Source organism: Rhinolophus sinicus, chromosome 16 (assembly GCF_057876585.1).
Source record: "Rhinolophus sinicus isolate RSI-liver-muscle chromosome 16, RSI-T2T, whole genome shotgun sequence".
In the NCBI taxonomy this organism is placed as follows: domain Eukaryota; kingdom Metazoa; phylum Chordata; class Mammalia; order Chiroptera; family Rhinolophidae; genus Rhinolophus; species Rhinolophus sinicus.
In genome coordinates, this window is record NC_142516.1 from 35798737 (window position 1) to 35825903 (window position 27167).

General features: G+C 40.1%; 1 protein-coding gene across 6 annotated transcripts in view; it reads right to left on the bottom strand.

The window, feature by feature from the left end:
• NTRK2 (neurotrophic receptor tyrosine kinase 2) overlaps positions 1-27167 on the bottom strand; it is a 319031-nt gene that overhangs the window by 120817 nt on the left and 171047 nt on the right. For 3 of the 6 annotated variants that reach the window (XM_019750104.3, XM_074330613.2, XM_019750105.3), the window contains one exon: positions 20615-20803. In XM_019750104.3, the coding sequence (XP_019605663.2) occupies positions 20615-20803 (189 nt within the window). Of the gene's footprint in view, positions 1-16521; positions 16679-20614; positions 20804-26351; positions 26400-27167 lie in introns of those variants that run through there. The other 3 variants (XM_019750100.3, XM_074330611.2, XM_019750106.3) reach the window with 2 other exon arrangements.

Below are 27167 nucleotides of genomic sequence, written 5' to 3' on the forward strand. Positions count from 1 at the left end.
CCTTCGGGTTCCATAGGGTTGGTGGCCAGCCCCTCTGGAACTTGACTCTAAGCTGTACTAAGCATTCTTCACGTGGTAAGACAAAATACAAGTAAGCTTGAGTCCAGAGCGTGGTCCAAGACACTGCTCCTCTTTCTGGCCATCACTGCCTCTAGGGATGTTAGGTAACCATCTCCAGCAAGATGGCAGCATCTTGCTTTGTTATATAGACTTCAGCTGTCTGGCTTGGACCCCAGTAGAAAATCTAAGTTGGGAAACTGCAGAAGGGCTGGGTCCACATTTAAAGGTGTTTGGTGACGAGTTGTGGAGGCAGAAGGCTTCAGGAGTCTAGGTTTGTGTTTTTGTCTCTGCTAATTTCTACCTAGACCATGGGTCGTATTTAAACTCTCCAAGTTTCACTTTTTTCATCCATAAGAAATTGCCTGAATGTGAACTTTAGCCGAGATAATATATGTGGAAACACTTAGCTCATGGTAAGTCTCAAAAAAATTCCCTTTTCCCTTCCCATTCCAGAACTAGTTAAGCGCTGTCAATGTTCATCTCTAACCTTCGAGCCCAAGAAGAAAATTTTCTTCTGCTTTCTTTGTCCTGGCTGACTTTTATTTTCCTTATTAACTACTTGGATAGTAATGAGGCTGGATTTGTTTTGTTTTCTGTTCTACTCTGTGGTTTGTCAAAAAGCCATGTACCTTTAAAAAAATTTGTTTTTAAATCTTTAAAAAAAGTTTTTTGTCATTCCTTGTAAAATTTATTTGAATCTTAAGCAAATAGGACATATAACAAGATCATGGGTCCCTCTCATTCCCCATAACATCAAGAAAATAATTTATGACCTCAAACAACACTAACAAATTATCTTTCTCTTAAGGACAAAAATGTGGACTCAGCCCTTCTGCAGTTTCCCAACTTAGATTTTTCTACTGGGGTCCAAGCCAGAAAGCTGAAATCTATATAACAAAGCAAAGCTGAGAATGGATGCTGCCATCTTGCTGGAGATGGTTACCTAACGTCCCTAGAGGCAGTGATGGCCAGAAAGAGAAACAGCGTCTTGGACCACGCTCTGGACTCAAGCTTACTTGTATTTTGTCTTACCACGTGAAGACTGCTTAGTACAGCTTAGCGTCAAATTCCAGAGAAGCTGCCATTTTTGTTTTTAGATAGCAAATCATTTTCTTCTTAAACCTCACATCACTTGGCTTCAAGGCCTCTACTATCATGAGTGATAATTATAGAGTATAATTTCTTAATTCCTCTGACAGTAGGAAAACATCCCCTCCTGGGGGCACTTAATTCTTGCTAGTCACTTGATGATGAATAGGTCTCAAGGCCTTTGGCAGCTGTTGGCCAGATTCACACCACCAGAGGAGGATGCAGGGTGATAGGAGGTAACCTCAAGTCAATCCTTAAAAACTCCTTTGCCTTGAAAACTGACTTAGGAAAAGTGCCTGGTGTAAGAGGGTGAGAGGCAAATGAGCAACACACACAGTTACAAAACAGCAGTTAGGGCCTCTGCAAGAACCTCTTCCATTTCTTGAAATATGATCAATTCTCCTAAAATCAGATACATGAAAAAATGCCACAAGTCATAGAATTTTTTTTTCTTTCTTTCCTTTTTTGATGAACCACATACCTTCCTCCCAAGCAAAACTTTTCTCAGGAACAGAATCCAAGACCATACGGAATCTTTATCTCTTATTTAAACCCCATACTCATTTTACCCTTAGCTAGTTTAGGCAGAAACTGATGGAATTTAATGCCTTCCATTAAGCCAGTCAAGAAAAATTGCTTACCAGGATTTACTCCTTCATCAGCCTAATTAGAGCCATTCACTGTTCCTTTCACAGAGATTTTAAATTCCAACTCTCAAAGACACACACCACCCAAGAGACATCTGCTTCCTGGCTTGCTCTGTGTCCTTTTGCTTTACCCAGTGAAAAATACTTGGTGGCCCAGAAAATACCAGTTAAGCAAAATCTAGAAGTGAGAATTCGTTTCTAGCTAGCGATGGGTCAGGTCAAGGACAAGGTGTTGAGATAAAAATAATGGGAGACAGTGGGATAAAAAGACAGAAAAGACTTTTAATTCAACACATTCGGGAAAGGCATTCGGCCTACAGAATCCAGTGACAAACCTCAGATGACTCTGTGCAGCAACAGAACGAAAAAGTAGAATATGCACCTGTTACTAAGGTAAAGCTGATCCGAAAGAGTTTGAGGCACCAAGTTGGAGTAGGGGTTCCAGGAACGGCAGTGGCACTAGGTTTGTGTGATAACCACTAAGGCTGGAGTTGAACACAGCCTAAGCACAGCTCTGGTAGCAATTACATTTCTCCAAGCCATCAAATGTTGGATATTTAGGCGATTATGGGACCAATAGCTAGACAAGTTTGAGAAGCAACTTCCCATGGATCCACAGGCCAAACTGAAATTTAACCTTTAATGGAAAATATGGGGAACACAAGTTCAACCTCATAAAGTGTGATAACCTTGACTTTCTCTCTGGAATTTTTTTTTTTTTTTTTTTTTTTTTTTTTTTTTTTTTTTTTTGCATTGAACTGCTTTAGCTGAGTCTACAGCTAATTCGTTGTAGTGGTCACATATATCTACAAAAGCATACAATGTTGACCTAAAGAGCTAAAATCCCATTTCTCATCTATAGTGTCTTCTGAGTTCTTTGCAGATCTCATCTTTCTGGCTAACTCATTTGTTGGTAGACACTTAATGTAAAAAAGCACAGCATCTTAGATTGCTGTTGAGAAACCATTTTGAATGCTGGGTTTAAAAAAACCTCAAAGGAAACAGGTCCTCATGTAACATTTTCCTTCTGAAGTTGCCCAAGCTAACTCTGTTTATTTATTTTTTTTGTTTAGCTTAGAGCTTTTACATGTGATTAATATAATGCTTCTCAGGATTATTAAACACACACACACACACACACACACACACACACACACACACACACACAAAGATAACTTCTTTCCACTACAAGTTCATTTTACGTACTCGATTTATTACAGCACAAAGAACACTAAATGTGGTTCATATTAAATCGTGTCTTTAATATAAAGATCTAGGGCTGCTAAAATTGTGAATGTGCAATAGCTGCTCTTCAGGAAGCTGTTTCATACAGTAGCTGGATATCATATTTTGGGGTCTGGACCTCACTATTTAGAACTCGAATCTCTTTCAATGATTTGTCAGTTGAACCTTATTTTTAAGGGACCATCAGAAATTAGGTTTCTGGTTTTTTAGGTTTCTAATTAGTAAAGCCATATAGAAATTACTAAATATTTGATAAACAGGGCTTAATTAGATCACAGATTTTGGAATTGAGTAGCTTGAAGGGGCCTCAGTGATCATCTCTACCCCAGAGAGTTAGAAATTACTGGTTAGTGCAGTAGACACATTTCAGTCCAATGTACTACTTCTTTCTATTGCCTTAGTCTAAGCAAGAAGACAGGATTTTCCCATCCGTTTCCTGGCCTCTCGACCACATTCAGTATATGTTTTACTCATTGTATATTTTGCTTAGGCTTTATCTTTTATGTTTAACATTTTGAGAACACACCTCAATTCGGAGAAATACAAACAATAGTGCAGTTGCAAAATACCATGTATGCACTGAAATATATTAAATAAAGGAAATATTTAAAATCACTCTTACTAGCACTATATGCAGTATATTTAGTGTTAAGTGTCTGTGATAAACTGTGCCTAGCAAATTGCTCAAGCATTGTAAGCATTATGGAGAGACCACAGTTTTATTAAACACTGAAAATTGTATTTTTCCCAGTGGTTATACTGCAAGATAATGAACTCCCTATGAGTGGTGGCAGAGATGCAAATTCAATTTTGCACAAGACTCACAAATACCGTGATATATTATGTGATGGAGACATAGCCTCCGTCTAGACAAAAGGAAAAAATGCCCTCGTGTTCAGTAAATGTGTATAATTAGGAAAATATGAAGAACAGCTAATCATAAATATTGCATGCATGTCTGTATCTCCAATCTTACTTTGTTTAAAAAAGTCTAGTCGAAAGTTGAACTTCATTCTTCTCGGTTTCTAGTTTCATTTTTCAAGGGGACTATTGATATTAGTGAAACTAGAAGGCACCCTAATCAGGCCCAAAAATTTACTTACTCTTCCTTAAATTTTTCCTTTCAACTCAGTGGCATGCCGGGGTTTTAATTTATAAGAGCAGATTTTATTATACAAATAAGCAGACACTGTCTAGGGGACAAAATTGAAGCAGCTCTGATAGTTTTATTAATTTATTTGATTTACTTCTGGTTTCTCTTCCCAATCTTATTTATGTCAAGGTAAGTTGAAGCAGACTTCATTATGTAGTGAAATTCAATTTGAACACTTTTTATTGGGACATGGTGATTCAATCATCTCTCTCCTTAAATCCCATTACCTCTTACATTATATTGTACCGATCAAATCACCTAGGATGAAATTCCAAAAGAAATTTAAGAATTTGTGGGGAGAGATAAAATAATATCCCAATAATTCCTTATGCTTTGAATACTAAATTATACAACAATTAGCATTCTTACCATTTTGCAATATGATAGCATATTTTCTCTGAAGGAAATTAACTGAGTTAGTGAACTTGACTTTTTAAGTAAACTTTTGAGGCAATTGTATAGCTCCTAATCATTTTGATATAGAATGATCAGCAGTGTTGAGCTTAAGCTGACCAGGTTTGGGCATTTCTGCATTTTGCTGATTTTATGTGGATTACAGAATTTAGATTACAAAGTTTGCAATCTACTGGATCTTTTCCTCTTCAAACAGTAGAGCTTCAGAGTTTTTTCATTTTAGTAAGTTTATGAAATGTTTTTGAAAAAAATAAATGGAGATTCCTCATTTGCTACTTGTTTACCTGTTTTGTTGTGTTAAATATATTGTTAGTACGTAGGGAATCCTTACTTCCTAAATGGATTTGGTTACCAAACTCCAGTTCCATGTTGACTGTTTAGATAGTAGCCATTGTCTCATGAAGACATTGCACTTGTGCCTAGAATGACAAGACTACTTCTTAAATGCCTTTTAAACCTCTGTGTTATATATACTATACCCTTCAAATCACAATTCCTATGCCCTAACCTATACAGAGTGAAAGATTTCCATGTTTAGAGACCTGTAAGAGCTCTACGCTGGCAAGAGAGGGTAGCCAAATGTCAGCAAAGGAGGAAGAGCCAGGTAAAACTTACCAGCAACAAAGGTACAAGCCTGTCCTTAGGGTACTTGCCTCCTCATTTCACCCAGCTTCATGGTCCTTCCAGAAGAGAACCTTCCACAGTAGGTCTGGCCTATAACAATGATCCCCAAACTCTAACATGCCTCAGAATCATCTAGGGGTTTTCTTGACAATGTAGATTCTCTGCCCTTACCTCTAGCAATTTGAATTTGATGGATATTGGTTGAGATGCAGGAATTTGATTTTTGCAAAGCATCTCCAGTTAATATCATGCGCACGCATGCACACACACACAACAACAACAACAACAACAACAGGGACCACACAATGAAGATTCCAGGCCCAAAAGCTTTTGCTTGCTGATGACTGCCAATAGCTAACTGGCTAGCTGGAAAGTGCAGGGTTAAGGGCATATAGGTACAGGTCTCCTCCAACACTGGTCTCCTCCAGCTTTTCTGGGTATTTGAGAAGAAAAAGGTTGAACAAAGCTTCAAATAAAAGGTCACCATGTGACTCTACCATGACCTCCCAAAGCCATGCAGCTGCCATTAGGTAGCTCTCCATCAAAGATGAGGCCTTACGACCCTGGTTTTCACCATTTGAAATCATTCTCCACCTGTGCTATCATAGGTTGTTTAGAATGCAAAAAGTACTTTTTTATAGTATAGGAAGGAATTTCAGGACTTAAACTATGGGCAAAATGAGGACGTTGCAGATATATCATCCCACCAGTTACATTAGCTAAATTTCCAATGTAAACTGCTTCGAATGTTTTGTGAACCAATGTGTGTATGTTTGGAGAAAGCATGAAATAAGACTGGCTGAATGGATAGGCAGAGGCAAAGAGATGGGCACTAGCATATGTGCTTAAGAAAACAGGCTCTGGAGTCATACTGCCTAAGTTCAAATCCTAGCTCTTCTGCCTATTAGCTACCTGTCCTTGAGCAAGTTGCTTAATTTTTCTGTGCCTTATTTTCTTCAACTTTGAGATTTAAGTAACAGTAATGCCCATTACATAGGGCTATTGCATAAATTAAATTAGATAAATATATGTAAACACACTGTACAGTGGCTGCCATGCATTAACTGTATAATACGTATGAGTGATTATTATGTTAGAGATAGAATTAAATCTTAGTTGATAACAATCATTAATCAAATTCTTAGTTTCTGAGCCAGTTTTTAACTACAAGATTAGCCAGCACAAATTTGGGGGGGTCTAGGCCTTGATTCACATAAAAGTTTCTTATTAGTCCAAGGAAGGAACCATCTGACACATCTAAAGGGTTTGGTCCTGAAACCCCCCTGCCTCTTACCAAGAACCTTCTGAGTCTTTGACAACAAGACTCCCCAGTCATCTTCCAAGCAGCCCTTTCTTGGTCCCTGAGCCTCAACTCTTCCTGATGACCACTGCTTTCAGGCCGTGACGTTATTTTCTGTTGTCAATTTTTCCAGAATTGTTCTTCGCTTAGTTTTCCCATCCCTACTCTTTGTGGTCTCCCTTTAGAAGCCTCTGTGTGCCTATCTTGTTGCCAATTCTTCCCCAAAAAGTCACCCTTGGAACTTCAACGTTAGGCCTCCTGAGAAATTATTCTCTCATAACATAAAATGTAAGGCACTAATTAGCGTACCTGAAACCCAGTTTAGAAAACCAGACAGGAGAATTCTCAAAACATAAACAACTCGGCAGTTGGAAAAGAAAAACGAAAAGGAAATAAAGCTTTAAAGCCAACTGTGAACAGATGTGGCCATCGGAGTAGATAACATACAATTCAAATGGAAAGGTTGCCTAATTTCTGTCCCTAACAGAATCAGAGAAGAATTTTTCTAGCCATGCCTGATACTCAGAGAAGTAGAGATGTATTTTTCCCCCAAAGCTACAGTAATATTACAAATACAGTAGATATATTTATCCATTCATTTGTTCATTCAGTTATTCACCACATGTTTCTTAGACACCTACAACATCCTGTGCACTGTTATACGAGCCAGAGATGCTAAAACACTTGTTTGTCCACTGATTAGGAACTTAGATAACTGTCAATAAACATTTCCATCTGTGACTTTCAATGTTATTCAATGACTACTGCCACTGAATTCCCAGGTAAGACCTGACTTCCGGATTACACATATCATCCCACAGAGACATGACTGATTACATGCAGAGCCTAATCTGAACTTTCATCCCTATCCCCTCTACCTGGCCTCATCCTGGAGTTTCATTGTTAAAAGTTCCAGACAGTCTCATTAGTCAGAGATTTGTTTTACTTCATTTCATTGGGAAAATTTTCCATATTGGCAAATGTACTTAGGTACATGCGGAAACACACAACTCCTATTCCCAAGGAAGCAAAGGACTCATCAAATTCCCTCTTTGGAAATATTTCTATTCCTTTTCTCTGACGTCTCATTGTAGTTAGTATCTCCAAGGTGATCTTGGGCTGTGCTTCCTCAAAGGGGTTTCAGAGCTGCCCAAGTTCCGAAGCTTTGTGCTAATACATGCGGGGGTTCAGGGGATCGGGAAAACTTTAACAAACAAGATGTTGATTGTTTCATGACTTATCATGATGGACTTTGGACTGCAATTGAATAATTCATACTCTGGTCTTTTCTAAGTTATCAAGATAATTAAGAGAGTCAACAGTGGGTCAGAAAAGAATTTGTTCCTTTTGGCTAACCTCACCATTCTAATTCATCTGCACGCATCAAGCCCAGTTAAGACTTGTTATGCGGCGTTTTGGGGAAACACATGTTACTCCACTTATTAAAAGATTAATATGAGGTACTTGTCATATATACAAATCTGTGTGAGCGTACACGCCTGTGATAAAGTAGGTGCTTAAAATATCAGCTCCTTGACATCCGCTGACCTTATGAAGTTCCTGATGCGTGTTCTTCTTGTGGAAGAAATGCTAGTTATCAATGCCAAGTTGTGTTTTTCAAAAAACGTCCTAAAGGCTAAAGATCTACAAGGATTCTGACCCCTTTTAATTAACCAGTTTGAAAACATGGACCTTTGCATGGAAAACGAAAGAATGAGTCACAGAAGGTGAGCCAGAAAAGTGACTTGTCTGTTCTATACGATATTCACACATGACTGGCACAAAATCGGTCGCCAGTGGAATGGTCAGCGAGAAGGCAGTATTGGCCTCTGTGTTTTCTTGGCCTCTCTGGAACAGGGTGACCCAGGCAGGGGCTTGGGAGCCTCAACCTTCAAATCATAGCCTACAGAAACCAGTAAATGGGTGCACCTCAAATTGCTCCTAAAATACTTGGCTCTCTTTGAACTCTGGCTTTGAGAAGATGGGCTTCAAGTTCACCTAGAAAATGAGATGTGCCAATCTCAGAGGAGTGAATGTATTCAAGAAGGGGTTAGAGACCTATAGTATTAAATGCTTTTCCTAGGATTTTCTGAAATAAACAAAAAAGGTAAACATTTCAGAATGGGCTGGGATGGGGGAGTGGGATTTTTACATGATTTTAATTAGCAAAATATAAATGTCTAATCACTATGTTGTATACCTGAAACTGATATAATATTGTATGTCAACTATAATTAAAAATAAATTTTAAAAAAATGTTTAAAAAATAAATAAAAATAAGGTTTGATTACTCATGATTATTTAGTATTTCTGGTAAGAACTCCATTGAGAAAACCTCACGACCATCCCAGCAGGCCCTGTGTCAACCGTTCCGTTAGAGACTGAGCCTGGGGTCAACTAACCACTGGTTGCTTTCTCCTTCAACTGTAAGTTCACTACTTGCTATCTGGCATTCCTGAGTCTTTATGTTTGAAGGTTAATACACTCAGCATGCATTGAAAAACTCACATGAAAGGTGCCATACCAACACTGCAATTCCTCTTAAAGAGTTAGAAAATTGCTGGATATTATTTTTTGAAAAGGTGAACAGTAGCCCTAGGCTACTGCTTTCCCCAGATTTCCAGGAGGCTGATCTGGGCCTGAACAGAAACTCTCTCACATATTGGGGTATAATCTGGGTTTGTTATTTTTCCTCCTAACCTCTCTGAACCTCAGTTTTCCCAGCTAAAAAAACAAAACAAAACAAAAAAAACACAGACTAATAATATTCATATTCCAGCACTTAGAATAATTTTTTTTTTGTTTATGTGAAAATGGAACTCATAGGGCCTGGCGCATTAGATACTGGTTGTTTAAAAATCATAAAGAATACAGACATTACAATGTGGTTCATGACATCAAGGAATAGACTGAGTGAAAATGGAGTATTTAGAATCTCAAATATTGTTTCTTTAATTTAGCAAGTGTAATACTAAAACTACAAATGTGGGAAAAGAAAGCATTATCCAATATTTTTTTTTATTTCACTTATATCTTAAATGTTTATCCACTTTTTCCTAGATTATTTCTCAAATTTACTGAGAGGGTCCTCTGACTAACCTACCCTTTTTACCTTTTTAAAAGATTTTTTTGGGGGAGAAAAGGGGCAGGCAGCCTTGTTCATTTCCTCACTCTGGAGAGTCGCCTACAAAAAACAAATGCAGTGAGAAGATGAGAGTGCATGTCTCTGCAGATATTTCAGTAGATAGCACGGGATGCTTAGTGCTGGAGGTGCTGAGGCTGGCTGAGCAAAAGGGGGCCAGTGAAATGTATCTCCAGGGGCAGATGGGGTGGGGGTGAAGAAGCACAATTAGGCCAAGAATGCAGGAAGGGAGAGGAGACTGAAAGCTAATCAGCCCAGCAGCTAATGTATACAAAACTGAGCTTTGCAACACCCAGAGGTTTACACAAGATCCAGGCCAGAAAGAGTCTGTGTCCAAGGCCAGGCTAGGGTGAAATCAGTTTAAGGGAACGCCCAAAATTCAGTGATGGAGATGAATGATATTTTAAAGCAATATTTTCAAAAATCAAAATTAATGCAAACATCTATGCTGAAAAATATTAAAATGTTAAATTGCTTACAAAAGTAGGCAATGGAGACCACAGATCTGATAGGATCTGACCCTGTCAAGGGTCCGTACTCACCTCACCAATCCAAGCCCTCTGGGATCCTGTCTTTATTTAAGATTCTGCCATTTTTTTCATAGATTTTTTTCCATTAATTTTTGTCTTTTAAAATACCGCATTAAAATATTACTTACCTTGATTACTGAGATTGTTGGTACCCCTTTAAATTCTGTACCCTAAGGGAGGTCCTCGCTCACTTTATCCTATTCCGGGCCCTGCCTGGGTGCAGAGGAGGCTGCATGAAAGCCCAGAGGGGCCACTTGGGAGCTAAACGGGAGCAACTTCTAGGGGGCTATTTGTAGTACTTTTAGAAAGCCTAACACTGAATTATATTCTCAAGTCTATGTAAGAATAATTATTAGTAAGTGACAAAAGTAGGCAACGGAGACCACAGATCTGATATTCTTGTCTTTATTGGTATACGCATTTGGCTCTGAACAATCAACTACATCACAAATTCCAATACAACATATCTTATTTTCATGAACATGTCTGTAGAATAAAGAATTCCAATCTCCACTAATCACATTGATATGCGTGGACAAGCCCTGGGGTTTGAACATAGTAAAAGAATGCAAGTCATGTATTATTAGATCCACTCTCTTGCATCAAATATAAGAGAGGAAAATGGAATTAAGCAACGTGCAGCAATCCACAGAGACCCCTCCCTAGCATATTTCCACAGATCATGGTGCAGCATTAGAGGGCAGAACTGCTGAGACCAGCGCTGCAAGGCAGCAGGCAGGCCCAGCAGTAAGAGGCGCATCGCCCACAGTGGGGAAGCAGAGACACCTCTGAGAGAGGATCACTGAAACACCCAGGCTGCATGCCCATTAGCAGAGAAGTCTCCTTGGCAAGCATCATCTTTACCCATCCACACAAGTCTCCTCTTTCCAAAAGTGGGCCAAGGGTATAGGGACTTCGAAGAGAACAAAAGAGAGCACTGAGACGTTCACATCAAGGACCGTATCCAGGTATCAGCTATTTGACCCCAGTCTAGCTAACATCCATTTTAATTAAATCTTGGGATGCAACCTGTAGGAAACAGCAGAGAGTATACCCCACCCCAGAGGAGAAGCGGGATTTAAGAAGTGAGTGATAAGCTTATTCCCTTTGCTACTTAGCTATCAGCTCCCTCCCCAAAGCTCAGGAGTTCAGGAATCAAAGGTAGAGCTCCCCACCACCAATATCTTACTAAAAAAAACCGAGTGCTTTCCTCTTCCAAAACCAATGTTGGTATAGGTCCAGGTAGAGTTCAAGGAAAACTAAAACCTTATGTGTAAATAGGAATTTTACAATCAACTCAAAACAAAGGCCCTTAAGAGGGAAAGAAACACCCCAAAAGTGACAGCCTCAGGAAAGAAGAAAATGGCCCTCTCAAAATAAGGGTCAAACAGTGATATGCATTCATAATTGCTTCTGTGGGTATCAGGAAATGGCATTAATGGAACGAGGAAGAAATGTGATCATTAGCATCATGGTTCCTGAGCCCTAATACACAGAGAAAAGGAGGGAGGATGGCAGCATGAGGAATCTATATTTATGGGATGAGAAAGTAAAGCCAGGATAGAGACAATGTGAGACCAGTTACTCCAGCTGCCTGGGGTACTCTATTAAAATAAAATAAGAATGTGGGTTCTGTCCCTGGGCCATCAGCTAGTTTCTCTCTGTTCTTTAGCAACAAACTGAAGGCCAGCTACCTTGCAAAAGTAAATTCTTTTCAGGAGCAAGGGTGGGAATGAGTACTGGGCATGAGAGTATAAATGGATCTGAAACGCCATTATTCTTGCAGGTAAATAAGTCTGTGGCGGCTCAGTGGTGCTATCTCTGCTTATTTTACAAGCAGGTGTATCACATAATATCTTGTAGTAAAGACAATCCCTGACAAAGAGACTAGCTTTTTTGATATAATTAGCTAGTATAGAATTTTATCCTGCCCCCTCTATACCAACCACTTGGTTGGAACATTAGGAATATGGCACTCAGTCTAAATGCATCATTATCTAATAACGAGCTTGGGTTCCACTTTAATGTACCCAGAAGGTCAATGGCGTGGCTAAATAAATGTGCTACATAATAGCAACAGGATAAAAAGAATGTTGATGTCTACCCATATTCATAGCACATACAGTAACTGATAAGAATAAATTATACAGAAACCAGGCATTAGATTACTGTTTTCTTTGTAGAATTCTTCCCCCCACCACCATCACCATCTTTGGTTCAAAATCATACAAATCTAATCTCTTACTATCATAGGAATTTACGTTTTGAACTCATTTTTAGAGTCTGTCAACCTGAACATTACTGTGCAAAACAGTGACACTGGCATACTACTGGCTGTCTTATTATTGAGAGAGGTCCCCTTGCCAGAACCCTAGTTTAGGCTCAAATGCCTGAGACAGAAAGACTGGAGATTATTGGGCAGCTAACTCCATCAAGTTTAGATGAAGCAGAACATCTAAGGGGAGATTCCAAGTCATCAGAGGTTCTTGCACCAGCAAGGGATTGTGGGTGGAAGAAAGGCAGCCGACATAGTGGGAAACACATCAGACGTAACCAGCCTGGCCATGTAAGAGGCAGCACATTCAGTTCCCTGAAAGGAGCTAGCGGGTCAGGGTGAAGAACTGGGAGACAGAAAGTGATCGTCTGCTTCAGGTGAGCCGTATACTACGTTTGGAGTCATTAAATGTGCTGACCCTACACCAGAGCCCTCAGCCTGCCTTGGCAGAACAGGAAGCCTCTATTTCCTGAGTATTCCCAGCCCACAACACAGGCTGAATCCCCTTTATGATGCTCACCATACGAAAGCTATGCTGCTCTGGATTTAGGGTCACTCCAGACCAGACCTGACATAGCCAGTCTATCTTAACCCCATATACCATGAAGCAAATACGAAATCTGAAACTGGCAGTAATATACCCACTGTGCTTCCTACAGACTTTCCAGCACAATCCACCCAAGATGAACCATTGTTACAGAAAAACGAACAAAGCTCAGTGCAGATAAAGATGGGGCACAAATGGTTAGACCTTATATCGCAGGAGATTAGAAGGACATTCACAAGACTAGAAAGCCATATATACCAATGGTATTATCAGTGGTTTTCTCTACCAGTGAGAATTACAGGTGAGTTTTTATTACAGGTGAGTTTTTATTTCATCTTTGTTATGTTTTCCAAATTGCCAACTATAACCTATATTATTTATTTTTGTTTTAATGTCTCATTTTAGGACACCTAGAGGTATGTTGGGTAATTAAGACTTAATTCTGTCTTACTGGCAGACACCATCACGTCTGTACCAACTCGGGTGGCCAAGCCATTGTTGTTTGCCTGGGACTGTCCTGTTTTTAAAACTGAAAGATTCTCATCCTAGAAACCTCCTCAGTCCTGGTGGTCACTATAATACTGACATATCCCTTTCCTATGGGCCACAAATACTGCCTTCTGATTTACCCTTCCCTGAGGGGGGGGCCAGACATTCAGAAACAGGAAGCATTCTCTCAGTGAAAAGGAGCAGGCTCAGACAGAGGGCAGCACGGATTCACAACCCTGTGGGCAGCTGTCTCCCCCTTAGGAGGCAGCTCTCGCTCCTCCCACTTAGGGACTGAGCCTGAGGAGCCAGACTGCCTTTGTGCATGGCCATCAGGTTGAATTAAGAAGTACTTCTCTCCCCAGTTCTTTCCTTTCCCTGGTATGGAGCAAATTCCTATTACCTGCCTTTCAAGAGAAGTAACAACTACCAAGAAAAAGCACACTAAAACAAATAAACAACAAAAAACCGACTATAATGTCAGTGAGAATAAAGGGCAGCAAGACTGTGCCTCACTGAAGGCATGGGGAGAAATCTGAGAAGAAACCCAGCTACAGTGGATTACCCTCTCAGGCTGGCAGAATTAGTAAAGGCAGAGAAAAATCTGCACTTCACAAGGAGAAAACGTACACTCTGTTTTAATAGCTGCCATCAAGGATTGAGCGGCACTTCCAAGGAAAGCTCCCATCATGCCATCTCAACTTAACCATAGGGAGCACTCAAGTGTTCAAAGCATCTGGGTGGCAGGAGCTTCTTAGCAACAGAAGAGGCTCCTCTGCATTTGTGTTTGCTGAGCTGGTCCTGGTCCACAATCTGCTGGCACATGCATGAGTGACCAACTGGAAACCAAAATGGGGGTACAGCTTGATTAGATTCATCCTGCTGGTACCCACTTTCCAGTTGAGCTGGGCCTTGGGAAATACCCAGAACAAATGCATTAGGATTCTGTATCTTCTGGCATGCTTCCAGCACATCACTGATGATTTGGTGAAATTGGACTGAAATGTTTGATGTGAGGGGGATGCATAACTCCTTCTTGGTTGGCCAATGATGTGGAAGTAAAAAACATTTTCACAATATCACTATGAGTGTCTCCTCAACCTAAATCCATAATTGTTTTTTCCTTTTCAGCTGTTACGTGTAGGATTGAAGGGTTTTCTCTAGAGGTCTAGGTATCATATAACCAGGTGGTATTTCTTCTTGATAACAAATAATATCACCCAGCAGTCAAATGCTAATAAAATGATGTCTCTTATTTTACTTGTTGTAAATGTACTTGGAAATGGTTTGCTAACAAATCTTCATCTTGGTGGAGTTTATAACATGGCTTACGTTGTAAATGTAATTATGCAGCACATATTCATTTCCTTTCTTCTAGGGACCTCAAGTTGCTTTTTAAAGCATTATTTGATAGCTTCTTACCATCTCCTCTGGAGTTGAAAAGAGAATATAATATCAAGCTGTTATAGCTAGCAATGGGGGACTATGGCACCGAGAGGGAGAGAGAATTGGACTGGGACCTACAGAATTCAAGTGATGTGCCATGAAGACCCCCAAGGGATGAATTGTCAACCCAGTGTGCCGTAAACGAAGCAATTTCTAAGGATCCTAAAATAAGTGCGTTCTCTCTGTCCTAACACTCATGCTGGGCAGAATGGACTTAGCTTATTTTTAAAGTGCAGGCCATGGCCTTCAAATGGGAAATAAACAGCTCCCAAAGCAGCTATTATTTGGCCAATTAAATGCTTAGAAGAAAATATACTTTTGAAAGACAAAATTAAGAGAACAAGGACAGAGATAAGTGCTAAAGCAATTGTTTCTACCTGTTTTTAAATCCTATCCCTGACCGTCAAAATGGACCATAGGCACAGATGGCACTCGAGTTTGAAGATGACCTCGGGTAACTCTCAGTGCTCTCATCCTTTGATTTAATGAGCTCCTATGGTCCAAAACCTCTGCAGTTCTGTGAGAAACATCACCTCCATTGCCTCCCCTTGTTGGTAACACAATGACAGTGTGAGTATGACAGTTACAGGGAGCGAAGGGTGACCTGTGTGATCTTTTCAACTATTGTTAAAATACTCTCTCCCTTTATTATGTCTTATTTCCTTATTCTTCGCTGGTCTATGAATCTGTGCTTATATACAGAATTGCCTAATAAGCATGTAACCAATAGGAAAACACACACACACACACATACACACACAGACACACACACACACACACACACACACACACAAACTATAATACCTGGAGAAGTATGGCACATTATGCAGGAAATCAATAAAGATCCATTTCACTGGAAATGGACTCAAAGTGAAAAAAAGTCAGAATTATTTATGTGCATCTACCACAGGGAGTTACTAGCCCTAGATATACATAGAGGGCATGCTCTGAGAGAACAAACACATACAGTACATATTTTGAGACAATTCTCATTTAATTTAGGCCCTAGGTCTAGGACCCTAGCTAATTTACAAGGATGTTCTAGGAAAGACACAATTTTCGGGATGGCAATCAGTCTACGGCATTTGCTTTTCCTGCAGGGGAAGCTCTAACACATTCCCACCCTTCAAGAGAACCCAAGGTTGATGATTTGGGGGCAATGCTGGTTAGTGTTTTTTTCCTTTCTCCCTCTTTTTCTCTTTCTTTCTTCCTGCCCAGAAGGTGTGTTCCCATTGTACCCTGCCTGTCAAAAATTTTCTCAGCAGTCAAGGAGAGGATGGCAGCACAGCTGTCCTTGAACCAAGCTTATAACTCCTACTGGGAAACCACCCCGTGCTGTCAGATGACGTGGTTTTCAGACATGTCTATACGGACTAGTTGACTTAAAGACCAACTCCAGACTTGATGTTGCTGAGCTCCTCAGCTCCATCTTGCCATCCTGATTGATCGAGGAGATGGGTCTATAGTTAAAGTGGCATAGCACTTTGAGGGTTTAGTCATTAGAGCACACTGCTTTCTCTCTGGAAGGTAACTTCTTGCTTGGCTAGGTTATGGAAGCTAAGGAGTGACGTCAAGATGTTGTCTGGCCAGAATGTGCAGATAACCATAGAACTCTTCTCCTCCATCAGGCATGGATTTAGCCTCCTTTAGTTCCTGCAGTGACACAGGAGCCTCCAAATACCAAATTATTATCAGGCGGTCTTGGGGGAACCTCTGGGCCCTGCAATAAAGTAGACAGACTTGCTATTGGAAAGTGCTCGGGAGTGATTCAGCCCTGTTCAGATTGCTCTAAAATCCTGCAAACCATCTCTGGACTTGCTAAATGAAACCTGACATAGCTCTTGATAGTGAAAAAGTACTTCTGGGGATATAATTTATTAACACCCTTCACTTAAATGATCGTATGCAATATTTAAAGAAATCTGGTTTGATCACGTTTGTTGTTTTTAAAGCAAAACTATGCAAGTATCGAGGCTGTGTAATTTTGGTAAATCCACTTGTGAGCATTGTCTGTAAATAAAATAAGGGGGTTGTACGAAGTGCTCTTTAAAGTCTAACTCCAGGGTCACAGACAGGTGATGGTGGTGCACTACAGAACAAATCTAACTCACACTGGTATCATTTATTGATCCCACCCCGTGTTTTAAATCTTGGGAAATTCACATAAAATAATAAGTGCTGATGTTTATTGGAAAAATCTGGTAATAGGGGACCCATGCTCCAACATGGCCTTCACAATGGCATATCATCTTTCTGATCTGACCTGTTTCTCATATTGCCTGCATGATCCTGTAGGTAATGGGTTTAGGACCCTTGCTCTAAGCTATCCTATCACAGTGCTTTGTAATTCTATGATAATGTCTTTAACCTCCCTGACGAACTTGCCATCCTTGTCACTGAACCTCCAGTTCCTAGTATTATAGGAGTGTTGTGGGTAGTCAATAAATATTTAATGAACTGAATTTCACCTTCCATATTAAATTTTTGCAATTCACTAAATAAGACTGGGACAACTCTTTGTAAGATCACACATATATTCTAAGGAGTGACGTCAAGATGTTGTCTGGCCAGAATGTGCAGACAACCATAGAACTCTTCTCCTCCATCAGGCGTGGATATAGCCTCTTATTCAAAGTTGCTTTTGAATAGCAGAGCAACTTTGAATGGCAGGTAGATACAAGAAATAGAAGTAAATTTGCTGGTTCATGGCCCAAGCCTCTGATAGGTCCAGAGGTTGGTGGTATACTGTCCATATATCATTTTGCTTTAAGCATGTGAGAAAAGTTCTAAACTTTTTCTGAGATCTTCTTAATTTCTTTTCTTTTTTTTTTTTTTTTCAGAAGTAACCTATCCAGCTTCTTGGAAGAGCCCTTCTTTAGAGGTTCTTTAGAGATTAAGTATAAAAATATTCAATGGGAATCACTTAATTGAAAGCTAACTTCCCAAAATTGCATAGGCCTAGAGCAACAGATCCCTTTGTGTGTCAGATCTATGCTTTCTGAAATATCTTAATTTCTGGGTGACTATAATTATGATGTTCAAAGAAAGGATTTTTGGTTAGAAAATTATTTCTGCTAAAATTGTTATCTAAATCTGTTTAAATTGGCTAATATATTGTTAAAAACATGTCTAACAAGTAAACTACTAGGCAGGCAAGTTTAATAGGAATAGAGCCAATGAAAAAGGCTATGGATTATCTTTATTTGTTACAAGTCTATAAGCAATTACTATTTCAGTAATATATAGCCACATCTGGTAAACACCTGGCCAACATCAAAAGTATATCATAACTCACACTATGAAGGAATCGTTCCACAGATACTGTTTCTGCTCTCTAGGAGCTTACAATCTAACCTAAACAAGACTACAGAAACACATATGAGTACAAGAGAGTGGTCATAGTCAGAACAACAAAAGGCCACAGATACACTGAGGATAAAGAAAAATGATTATGGGGTAAAGAATGACTTTTAGAAAGGATGAAGGGAAAAAGAGAAGTAAATTGCTTCTTCATTCCCATTTCTTTGAAAAAGAATTCATAGAAGATGTGTGATTTTAAGTGTTGTTAATCATGAAAAAGCATATGGCTTAAAGCTTAGAAGAAAGAAAATTTCTTTTGCCATAAATGCTGAGCTGAGTGAGGATGCTGGGTGAAGGGCCCAGCAAGACTTTCTAAAGAAGGAATCATCAAATGGAGAATCAATGGTGTGGATACCTCTAGCAGAGGACAGAAGCTGAGAGGAGAAGGCTGGTCTCCTCAAGTCTCTGCCAATTCCTTCTAAGAGCCGGTGGCATAGAGTGGCTGAGTCACAAAATCAAGACTCCTCCAAAATAGTAAAAATATCTAACCCAAAACCTTTTCAAAAATCTCCATGGATTCTAGATTAAGGAAACGACCTATGGAAACTTTCTTGTGGGATTTCTGAGGGTCAAAAGCACTTCTAGATTGAACCACAGACTCCGCAGCCATCTAGTCCACTTTCTTCTATATATCCCACTTGTTTTTGTTTATGTTTCTTTGCTTGCTTTCTTGCTCATTTGCTCATTTTCTCTTATTGGACTTGTTGGGCCGATGCTATCTACTTGATTATTCAGATTTATCTTTCCTCCATTGACAAAGGAGAGCAAACTTTTGAGGACAGGTTGATTTTAGTCAACCTCAATTATGATACAGCCTCAGGCTAACTGAAGTACATTATACAGCCTGATACTGGGGTGACAGGGGTGTCAAAGTACTCTGTTGCTAGGTAGAAAAATAAAAATGATGGCAGATTCTCCCATCATAATATGCTGCTTTGCCTTATTCAGTATTTGACTGTTAAGCATGCAGGGTATTTCAAGGACCTTTGGAGGATGCTTATCTCAACAAAGGATGCAAATTTTAAGCAATGCCTCCACATGTCTTATCCACAATATTAGAATTAATAATACCTTAATTTCAATTGATACCTTTCGTTTCAAGAAGCTCAGTATTCTTCACATCTACTATTCTATTTATCTTGTTACATTACATAGTCAACTGAAATCTGTGGTGGAGTCCAGTTTCATACATTACAAGCTTATAACACTGTTCTTCCTAATGATTAAACGCAAATCCAATATTAAACATACCTTGAGATAAATTTTAATGACTAGGAGGGAAAAACACACACATGTATTTCCTTATCTATGAAAAGATCTGATACTCATTACTAAGCCTCCTTATTCCATTAGAGTTCTCAATGGAATGTCAGTCCCCAAATCCTAACCTTACAATAGTCCTACCTTGCCTCTGAGGCAGCGCAGAAGAACAGCATTTAAGATGGGGTGAGAATACACAAATAGAGAGTAGGTATGCATTATTCAGTGCCAGGGAGCCCCTGGGGCCTGGGCCACCTGATACTCTAACCTTCATAGTCCCTTATTCATGTGTGAGGGAAGGTCTGGAGTTCCACTGGCATAGACCTGTTTGTCCAATGTGATTTTATTTTTTGTTGTCCTTAAGGCTGTGCTCCCTTTATTGCATTTGAGCAGTGGCTCAGAAAATAGGATAAGAATCTCTGAAAAAAATTCAAGCTTCCAACACAGGCTAATGGGTTAACCCGGTTCTGGAATTACAAGGCAGCCTACTTAACATGCACACAGTCTTCTGTGATGTCTCTTTGCTATCGTGACATCACAACAAGTCTTATGCTGGGAACTAGGACTGAACAAAGAATACAGAACAACTGGAATTGATACTACCTGTATGCAGCTGTGCCTCCTAACTACCTATAGTGCCTATTTGAATGATTTTCAAAAGCAAATTTAAATCTCACCAATTGCCTGTCTTCTGTAACTGATGTATGTGCATTCTAATGATACTTCTGGTTTCTGTCTCTATCATTTTCAAGATAAGCATGCCTTGATTCCAACTTCATGTTGACAAATGGTTTTGGAAATAGATCTCAAGAGAAATCAGTAACTGCCCACAGTTCCAAGCCCAGCAGAAGACATGCACTAAGAATTCCATAAGCAACAAATCAAAGGATCTATTCCATGGTCCCAAAGTCCCAAGAATCCTCAGACGTTTCACTGCCCTCTCCCCTGAGTCATCCCTCTCCAGGACTCTGATAAATGTGCTTGTTGACACAGCTACGCAGTAAATGGGCCAATAAGTATAAACAGCTGTACTTACATGTGTCTGGCTTGAGTTGACTGTTGGTGATGCCAAAGTACTGGGGATTTTCAATGACAGGGATCTTGGTCATTCCAATAATGACGGCATCGGGGCCGCCCTCTGAAGATGATGGGGTATTGCTCCCATTGGAGATGTGGTGGAGAGGGCTAGCAGAGTCATCATCATTGCTGATAACTGAAGCTGGGCCTACAGTTGGAAAAAATACATATGCTCCTGTCATTTTTAAATGTCTTTGTTGATCTATAATTCACATACATAAAATTCATCCATTTGAAGTGTACAATTTAGTGGGTTTTAGTATATTCACTACAATTTTAGGACATTTTCATCATCTCAATTGGTTGTCACTCCCCATTCTCCCCAATCCCAGCCCTATGCAGCCACAGATTTAGTTTCCTTCTCTATGGATTTACCTATTCTGAAACTTTCCTGTAAATAGAATCGTATGGCATGTGATGTTTCGGGACACACTTCTTTCACTTAGCATAACATATTTAAGGTTTATTCATCTTGTAACATGTGTCATTATTTTATTCCTTTTTTAGTTCCAAATAATATCCCGTTATATGGATATACCATCGTTTGTTAATCCACTCATCAATTGATGGACATTTGGGATGTTTCAACTTTTTGGCTACCAGGAATACAGCTGCTGTGAGCATTCATGTACACGATTTTGTGTGGACATGCATTTTCACTTCTCTTGGTAGACTTGCTGGTCACACGGCAACTCTATGTTTCACATTTTGAGGAACTGCCAAAATGCTCCCCAAAGTGGCTGTACCATTTTCACATTCACCACCAGCAATGTGTGAGGGTTCCAATTTCTTTACTTCCTTCTTCTGTAATTTAATATGTAGCTTTCCTCTCTGTTCTCTGAACATCTTTGGAACACTCTCTCAGTGCAACTCCAGCATAAATCTAGGATTCTGTTTCACTGTGTACTGAAAGATGTACTAGGAGTTTGAAGATCTGAGTTCCTTTCTTCATTCTTCGGTCCGGTCACTCACCTTTTTTCTACCTCTACATCCAATTACATTTGGAAAATGTGCAAAAGGATATCTGCTTGTTATTCTATGAGACTGGAATGAGACTACTGATATAAAGATGCATTGCAAATTTAAATGTGCTTCATGGGTATGAATTGCTACTAGGTATAACTAAGTGAATTTACAACTGGTAGATTGGAATTGCATTGGACTGTCCTATTACTGTGTCCTTCTCTCTGTATCTTCTGTCAGTAGCTGCACCACTTTTAATGGCTCAATCCCATGGCAATTTACCTGCTTTGCCTTTACTCTTAATATTATTTATAGAGTCATTCCACAGATATCTTTATACTAAAGCAATAATCATAGCATTTTTCACATAACACTTTAATTTTCTAGTCCAGAGTCTCAGGATGTATATGCCCATAAATATGGTCTACTGTGTATTGTCTAAACAATTTATCTATTGACCACTCAACGCATGCTGTTGCAATAAAAAATAGATTCACGAAGATAAAGGTCTATATGGAAGCTTCAAAACAATTAAGATCCTGGTAGCTCGTAGTAGACACTCCATACGTGAAAAATAGACAAAGCCCCCTACACATATGTTTTTGCAGGGTACTGAATGGGTGTGGGGGTCCCACAGAAAGCAACCACTGGCCAGGGCTACTGGATAAGCCAAGAGGAAGATAGGAAGGAGAGGATAAGAAGGAAAGACAAAGGGAAGGCAATGAAAAGGCAGAATTGAATACACAGCCAAGGCAAATGCGTCCTAGGGAATGGAAAGGCTGAATCACTACTTCCTGAGCAAGGGAATGTGTTTTCATCCAACCCCCCAGGATGCATGTTTCAGCACCTCCATTCATTCTTTCCCTCTTCCCTCACACTTAAATATTTCAATGAGAAGCATTGCAGTTCTAAAAACAAAAGTGGTTGTGTCATACATTTTTAAACCCCCTATGAAATATCATAGTAATCCATCACCCAATTCAAGATCCATTTTCCCCTCATATGGGGATTATCACAGTATGTAGTGATAACAATTGGACAATCCCCAGCTAGCTGGATCTTAAACAAACTATGCAGGAGGCAGCCAACTGCTATTATAGGTAATTTTTAAAAGCATTATCTCAAGGGGATGTGCATTTAAGATGCCGTTAATGATACACTCTGGCTTAATTCTGCAAACAAGTCCTCACACAGCCAATTGAGAAGCCACAGAATACTCCAAGCGAAGGCAAGCTCCCTGGTCATGCTTGTCTTGTGCCTAGCACACCAGCATTAGCAAAGACCAGAAATTCTGCCAACAATAAAGACAAGTTCTTCCTAATATCCTTAACCATCCCTGTTTTATGATTTGTTTCCTAACAGCCCTAGGTCACCCAGAGCTTAAACCCAGAGATGGAAAATGTTGTGCTGAGGTCTCTGCATCTTGTCAATAAAACCTTCCCATTGCTGGCTCCCTCACTCTGTTCAGATATTTCCTCCTTTGGGGGTTACCCAAGCAGGCTACCGCCTGAGTTCCCCGAGGGGGGTACAGTCAAGGCCACACATTTCTCAACAGATTCCAGGCTGTACGTTTATCCTCAGAAATGCAGGAGCTGTCATGTTCAAATACTCCACATGCTGTCAGAAGGCCAGCGATCTTTGTTTCTGGAGCCTCTGCAATGATCAGAAATGCACTGATCCCAATTGCCTTTGTCTCTGATTTCTTTGGGCCCAGGTCAGATTATCAGCATTCCCGTAGCATTTCCTCATGTTGGAAGGGATTGATACCTAGAAGATAATGTTGAGATTCCTCCAGGAATCTAGAATCTGAATCATCTGCCATGGACACAGTGGGGTCCTAACTTAAAGGGTTCAGCAGAGAGACATGCTCTTTGCTTCCCTTCCTCCATTGAAGGACATCTTTTCCTTCCCCTGGCCTCTCTGATTAAACCCTTGACTCTGATGTAGCAGGTCAAGAGGAAACGCACTCTCTGTTGGGGGGGTAAGGGGAGGAGGGCTGGATTTTTAAGCATAAGAGCAGTATAAAGCACCAGAGGTCATTTTTCAAAAGCCTTTTCACTTTGCCAGAAGGTTGCTGTTGACAAATCTGAGCAACACATAAACCTCAACAATTTATCAATTGGAATATTATTTCAAGTGCTGTTTTCTTCATTATTGATGTTCCAAATCCTGGAAGATTGATGTGGCTGGCAGGGTTGCAGCGATTCACCCCATTTTTCTATGAACATTTTGATCTAATGGAGCTCAGCAAAGTTGGGAAGGGGAAAAGCTCTCAGCGGGGACAATGAATGTCTATATAATTTGACAGCAGCCTGTCTGTGCATGTCACGCGATGTGTCATTGTGTGTCTGTGCACGTGCTTGAGGAGACACCAAGAAAAGACAGATAGAAGAAGAGTCAGGGGCACATCACAGCGAGTTGTAAGAAATTCATACAAGGACTTGAGAAAATGTCTTATACAGTTAATTAAAAGTTTTAAATTGCTGGGTATGTGCAGTTTGCTGAGTTTGGGGTAGATAGTTCTAATTACAGAACTGACAAATATGAGTTATGCCTGGAAACATCTTGAGCCCATTCTTCTTTTAATGTGTCTCAGGTGCAAAGAGGAATTTTTCTTTTATCAGAGTGTCTCGGTAACATATCCTACATGTAAGACTGTACAGACCTTTCTAAGCCTAACCGAGTTATTTCCCTGTGATAAGAATCAGTGAAGGTCTTCGGGGAAAGGAGTTTCCTTCCCTCAAGACCAACAAAGCCATCGAAGTGAGGGGAGAGATTATTGTTCTTGAAGAGCTGTATTAAGCATGTCTTTTATTTTTTGTATTCTGAAGTTTCAATATCTCGGGCTTTGATGACCCTGGAGGGACTAACCTATCCAGGATGAGCCAGTTACCACAGATAGAATAAACCTTGCCTGTAAGAGTATCTTTCGTATACAAACAAACTAATCCATAATCTATACCCCAACCACATTCCTTATCAAACTATCACACTCCAGGCTACTGTCCACGTGCCCAATTACACGAGACCCAAATATCAGACAACTCAGCACAGCTCTGATACCCCAGAACCCACTGAAGTTCCTCAAAACACACAATCCTAAACCTACTTATCCTGCCTCACCCATTCCTTCCTGAGGAGACCACAGTAAAGGCACTTGTCCACATGTCCCCCTCACTCCCTCTGCCTCTTGACTGACCCAGTGTGACCCGTGTGGCCCCACTGAGATGTGGCATGCCCTCTTCTCTTGGGAGCTGTGGGTAATGAACTATCTTTTCAGTGGTAGTTGTCTCCTGACTTATCGGCCTCCTCGTACCTGAATAATAACAAAACCAACATTTTAAAGCAGCAGCACTTCTGATGAACTGTAGCTGAATGAACAATTCTGAAGAATTCTCTCTGTTGTTGCCTTAAAGGGAAAAACCTGTTTTTGAAGCTTTCTAGGAACCAGCACCTCTCTGCAGGGCAAACTGGCCTGGAAAATGTCTAAGCGGTTAGTCATTTTGCTATTTAGTGGAAGGAAGACCCCATCTCACAGTGCTATTGGAGAGTTTATTACCCAACTCCTCCCACCCACCCACCCCCACCACACACACACACACACACACACACACACACACACACACACACAGCACAAGCCTTAAAACATGACACCTTTAAGATTGCCCAGCAGGACACTCTCTGGACTATGTTCAGCTGTATCTGAAATCTGTCCCTGGAGAGTCGCCAGTGAATCCTGAGCTGGTTGAGCTCAATGTTCCAACTTTACCACATCTCCACTTTCCCTTTACTGTTTAAGAGCTTTTCCCTTGGAATTCATGGTGATAGTTAAGGGTCAGGGTGACAGCTATCAGGCTCAAAAAGGGAAAGGAAACAGGATTCCTTGCATGGCTGGATGAACATGTATAGAGCAAATGGCATGGGACTGAAAGGCTTTGTGACACTGGCACACCTCCCTACTTTGCAATTTGATCTATAGCCAACTTTGCTACCAAAATAAATACTAACCAAAGGATGTCCAAGATGGCCAGATCTTGGAAATGCACATTCAAAAGGGAAGAAAGCTTGTCTTTTAATGACTTCTAAGTAATTCCTGTCCATTGTCTCTAAACCTACAGAAATTACTGAACAAATTGGAGGCCCTGAGAAATCACACCTGGTTTCAATCCTAGACATGTGATACATTGTCTACACTCATTTGGTAGCTACAAACTCTGCTTTTCCATCGTCAGCACATAGTCTGAATGCAATTAAGCACCAATCATAGCATCTGGATGTTAGTCTTGTTTTGAAAGAGAATGATCATAAATGAATAGCTGATTTACCAATTCAGAGATTTATTGCATCTTGGCCAATGGGAAAGTTAAGACCCACACTTTTCCACACTTGAATATTCAGGCAGCTTTGCTGTGCATGGAGCTGTGGTATAATTGCATTTTATTAACCTCCTCAAAAATGTATCAACAACATAGAACTGGGTCATAGTTGACACTTCCCCATAAGGATAAAAACAAGTCGACTTCAAAAACAGAACCATTTACTGAACTCAATTAGCAACAGTGATGCCTTTTCTGGAAAAATTCTAGGCCTCTTTCTTCAACCAATCAGAAATCAGGAACACAGAAAAAGAATCAAAAGCCAACAAGTATGAAGAGGGGCTAAACAGTTTCAGCCGAATTAAACACAAGCTCATTACTTATCCAAAGAAGGAGTGAGGAGTGAGAACTACTTACCAATACCTTGTCTTGATTTTACTTTCCCAAATCCAAACCATGAGAAATCTGAAAACCACAACAAAACATAAAATAAACTTCGAAAGAGAAGCGTAAACCAGAGGTATTCAGCACTGTCCTTAGTAAAATAACTTAAATTCCCTCAGAACGCTCCATTGAGGACTGAAGCTTACTCTCAAACAACTAACTTTTGGATTTTTGTGTAAAGATTTATTTCTCATCCTGAGAACATGGAGATTCAAATCAGATAGGAGACAGCAGTCTGCCTTCAAGAAAAATGGCCGATACCTAGGTGAACAGCTCTGAGTAGTTTTCTTTCTTTCTCACTTTCTCCCTTCCCTCTAAGTATCGAATCATCTAACAGGAAACTTGCAAGGGTGAAAACACACAATGCCTCAGACAACTGCACTACGATTGGTTCTGAACCAGTCGTGTGAGAAAACAAGAAGAGAAAATAGATCTTTTCGGGAGCTGAGACAGGCAGTAAAAGAGAAACATGAAAGAAATTCCTTGGGAGAACTGACACTTGGGCTGGACGAGGATTGAAGAGAAATAAAAAGGGGGGGATCTTAATTCTACACGGATTCTATGGCTGACTTGTTGTGTGACAGTGGACAGCTCACAGCGGCTCTGTGCTTCTTACACTATAAAGCTCCATGGGCACGTGTAAGGAAAAGTCTGCCGAATGTTTGGACGTCCTCCAGTGAATAAAGCCACAGTGAAGTACCTATTTGTTACCTGGGCCCAACTGTTCTCTTCTAGGTAATTTCCACTGGGTTAAAAGTGAATTCTGCACAGAATTCTGTATCCCTGGAT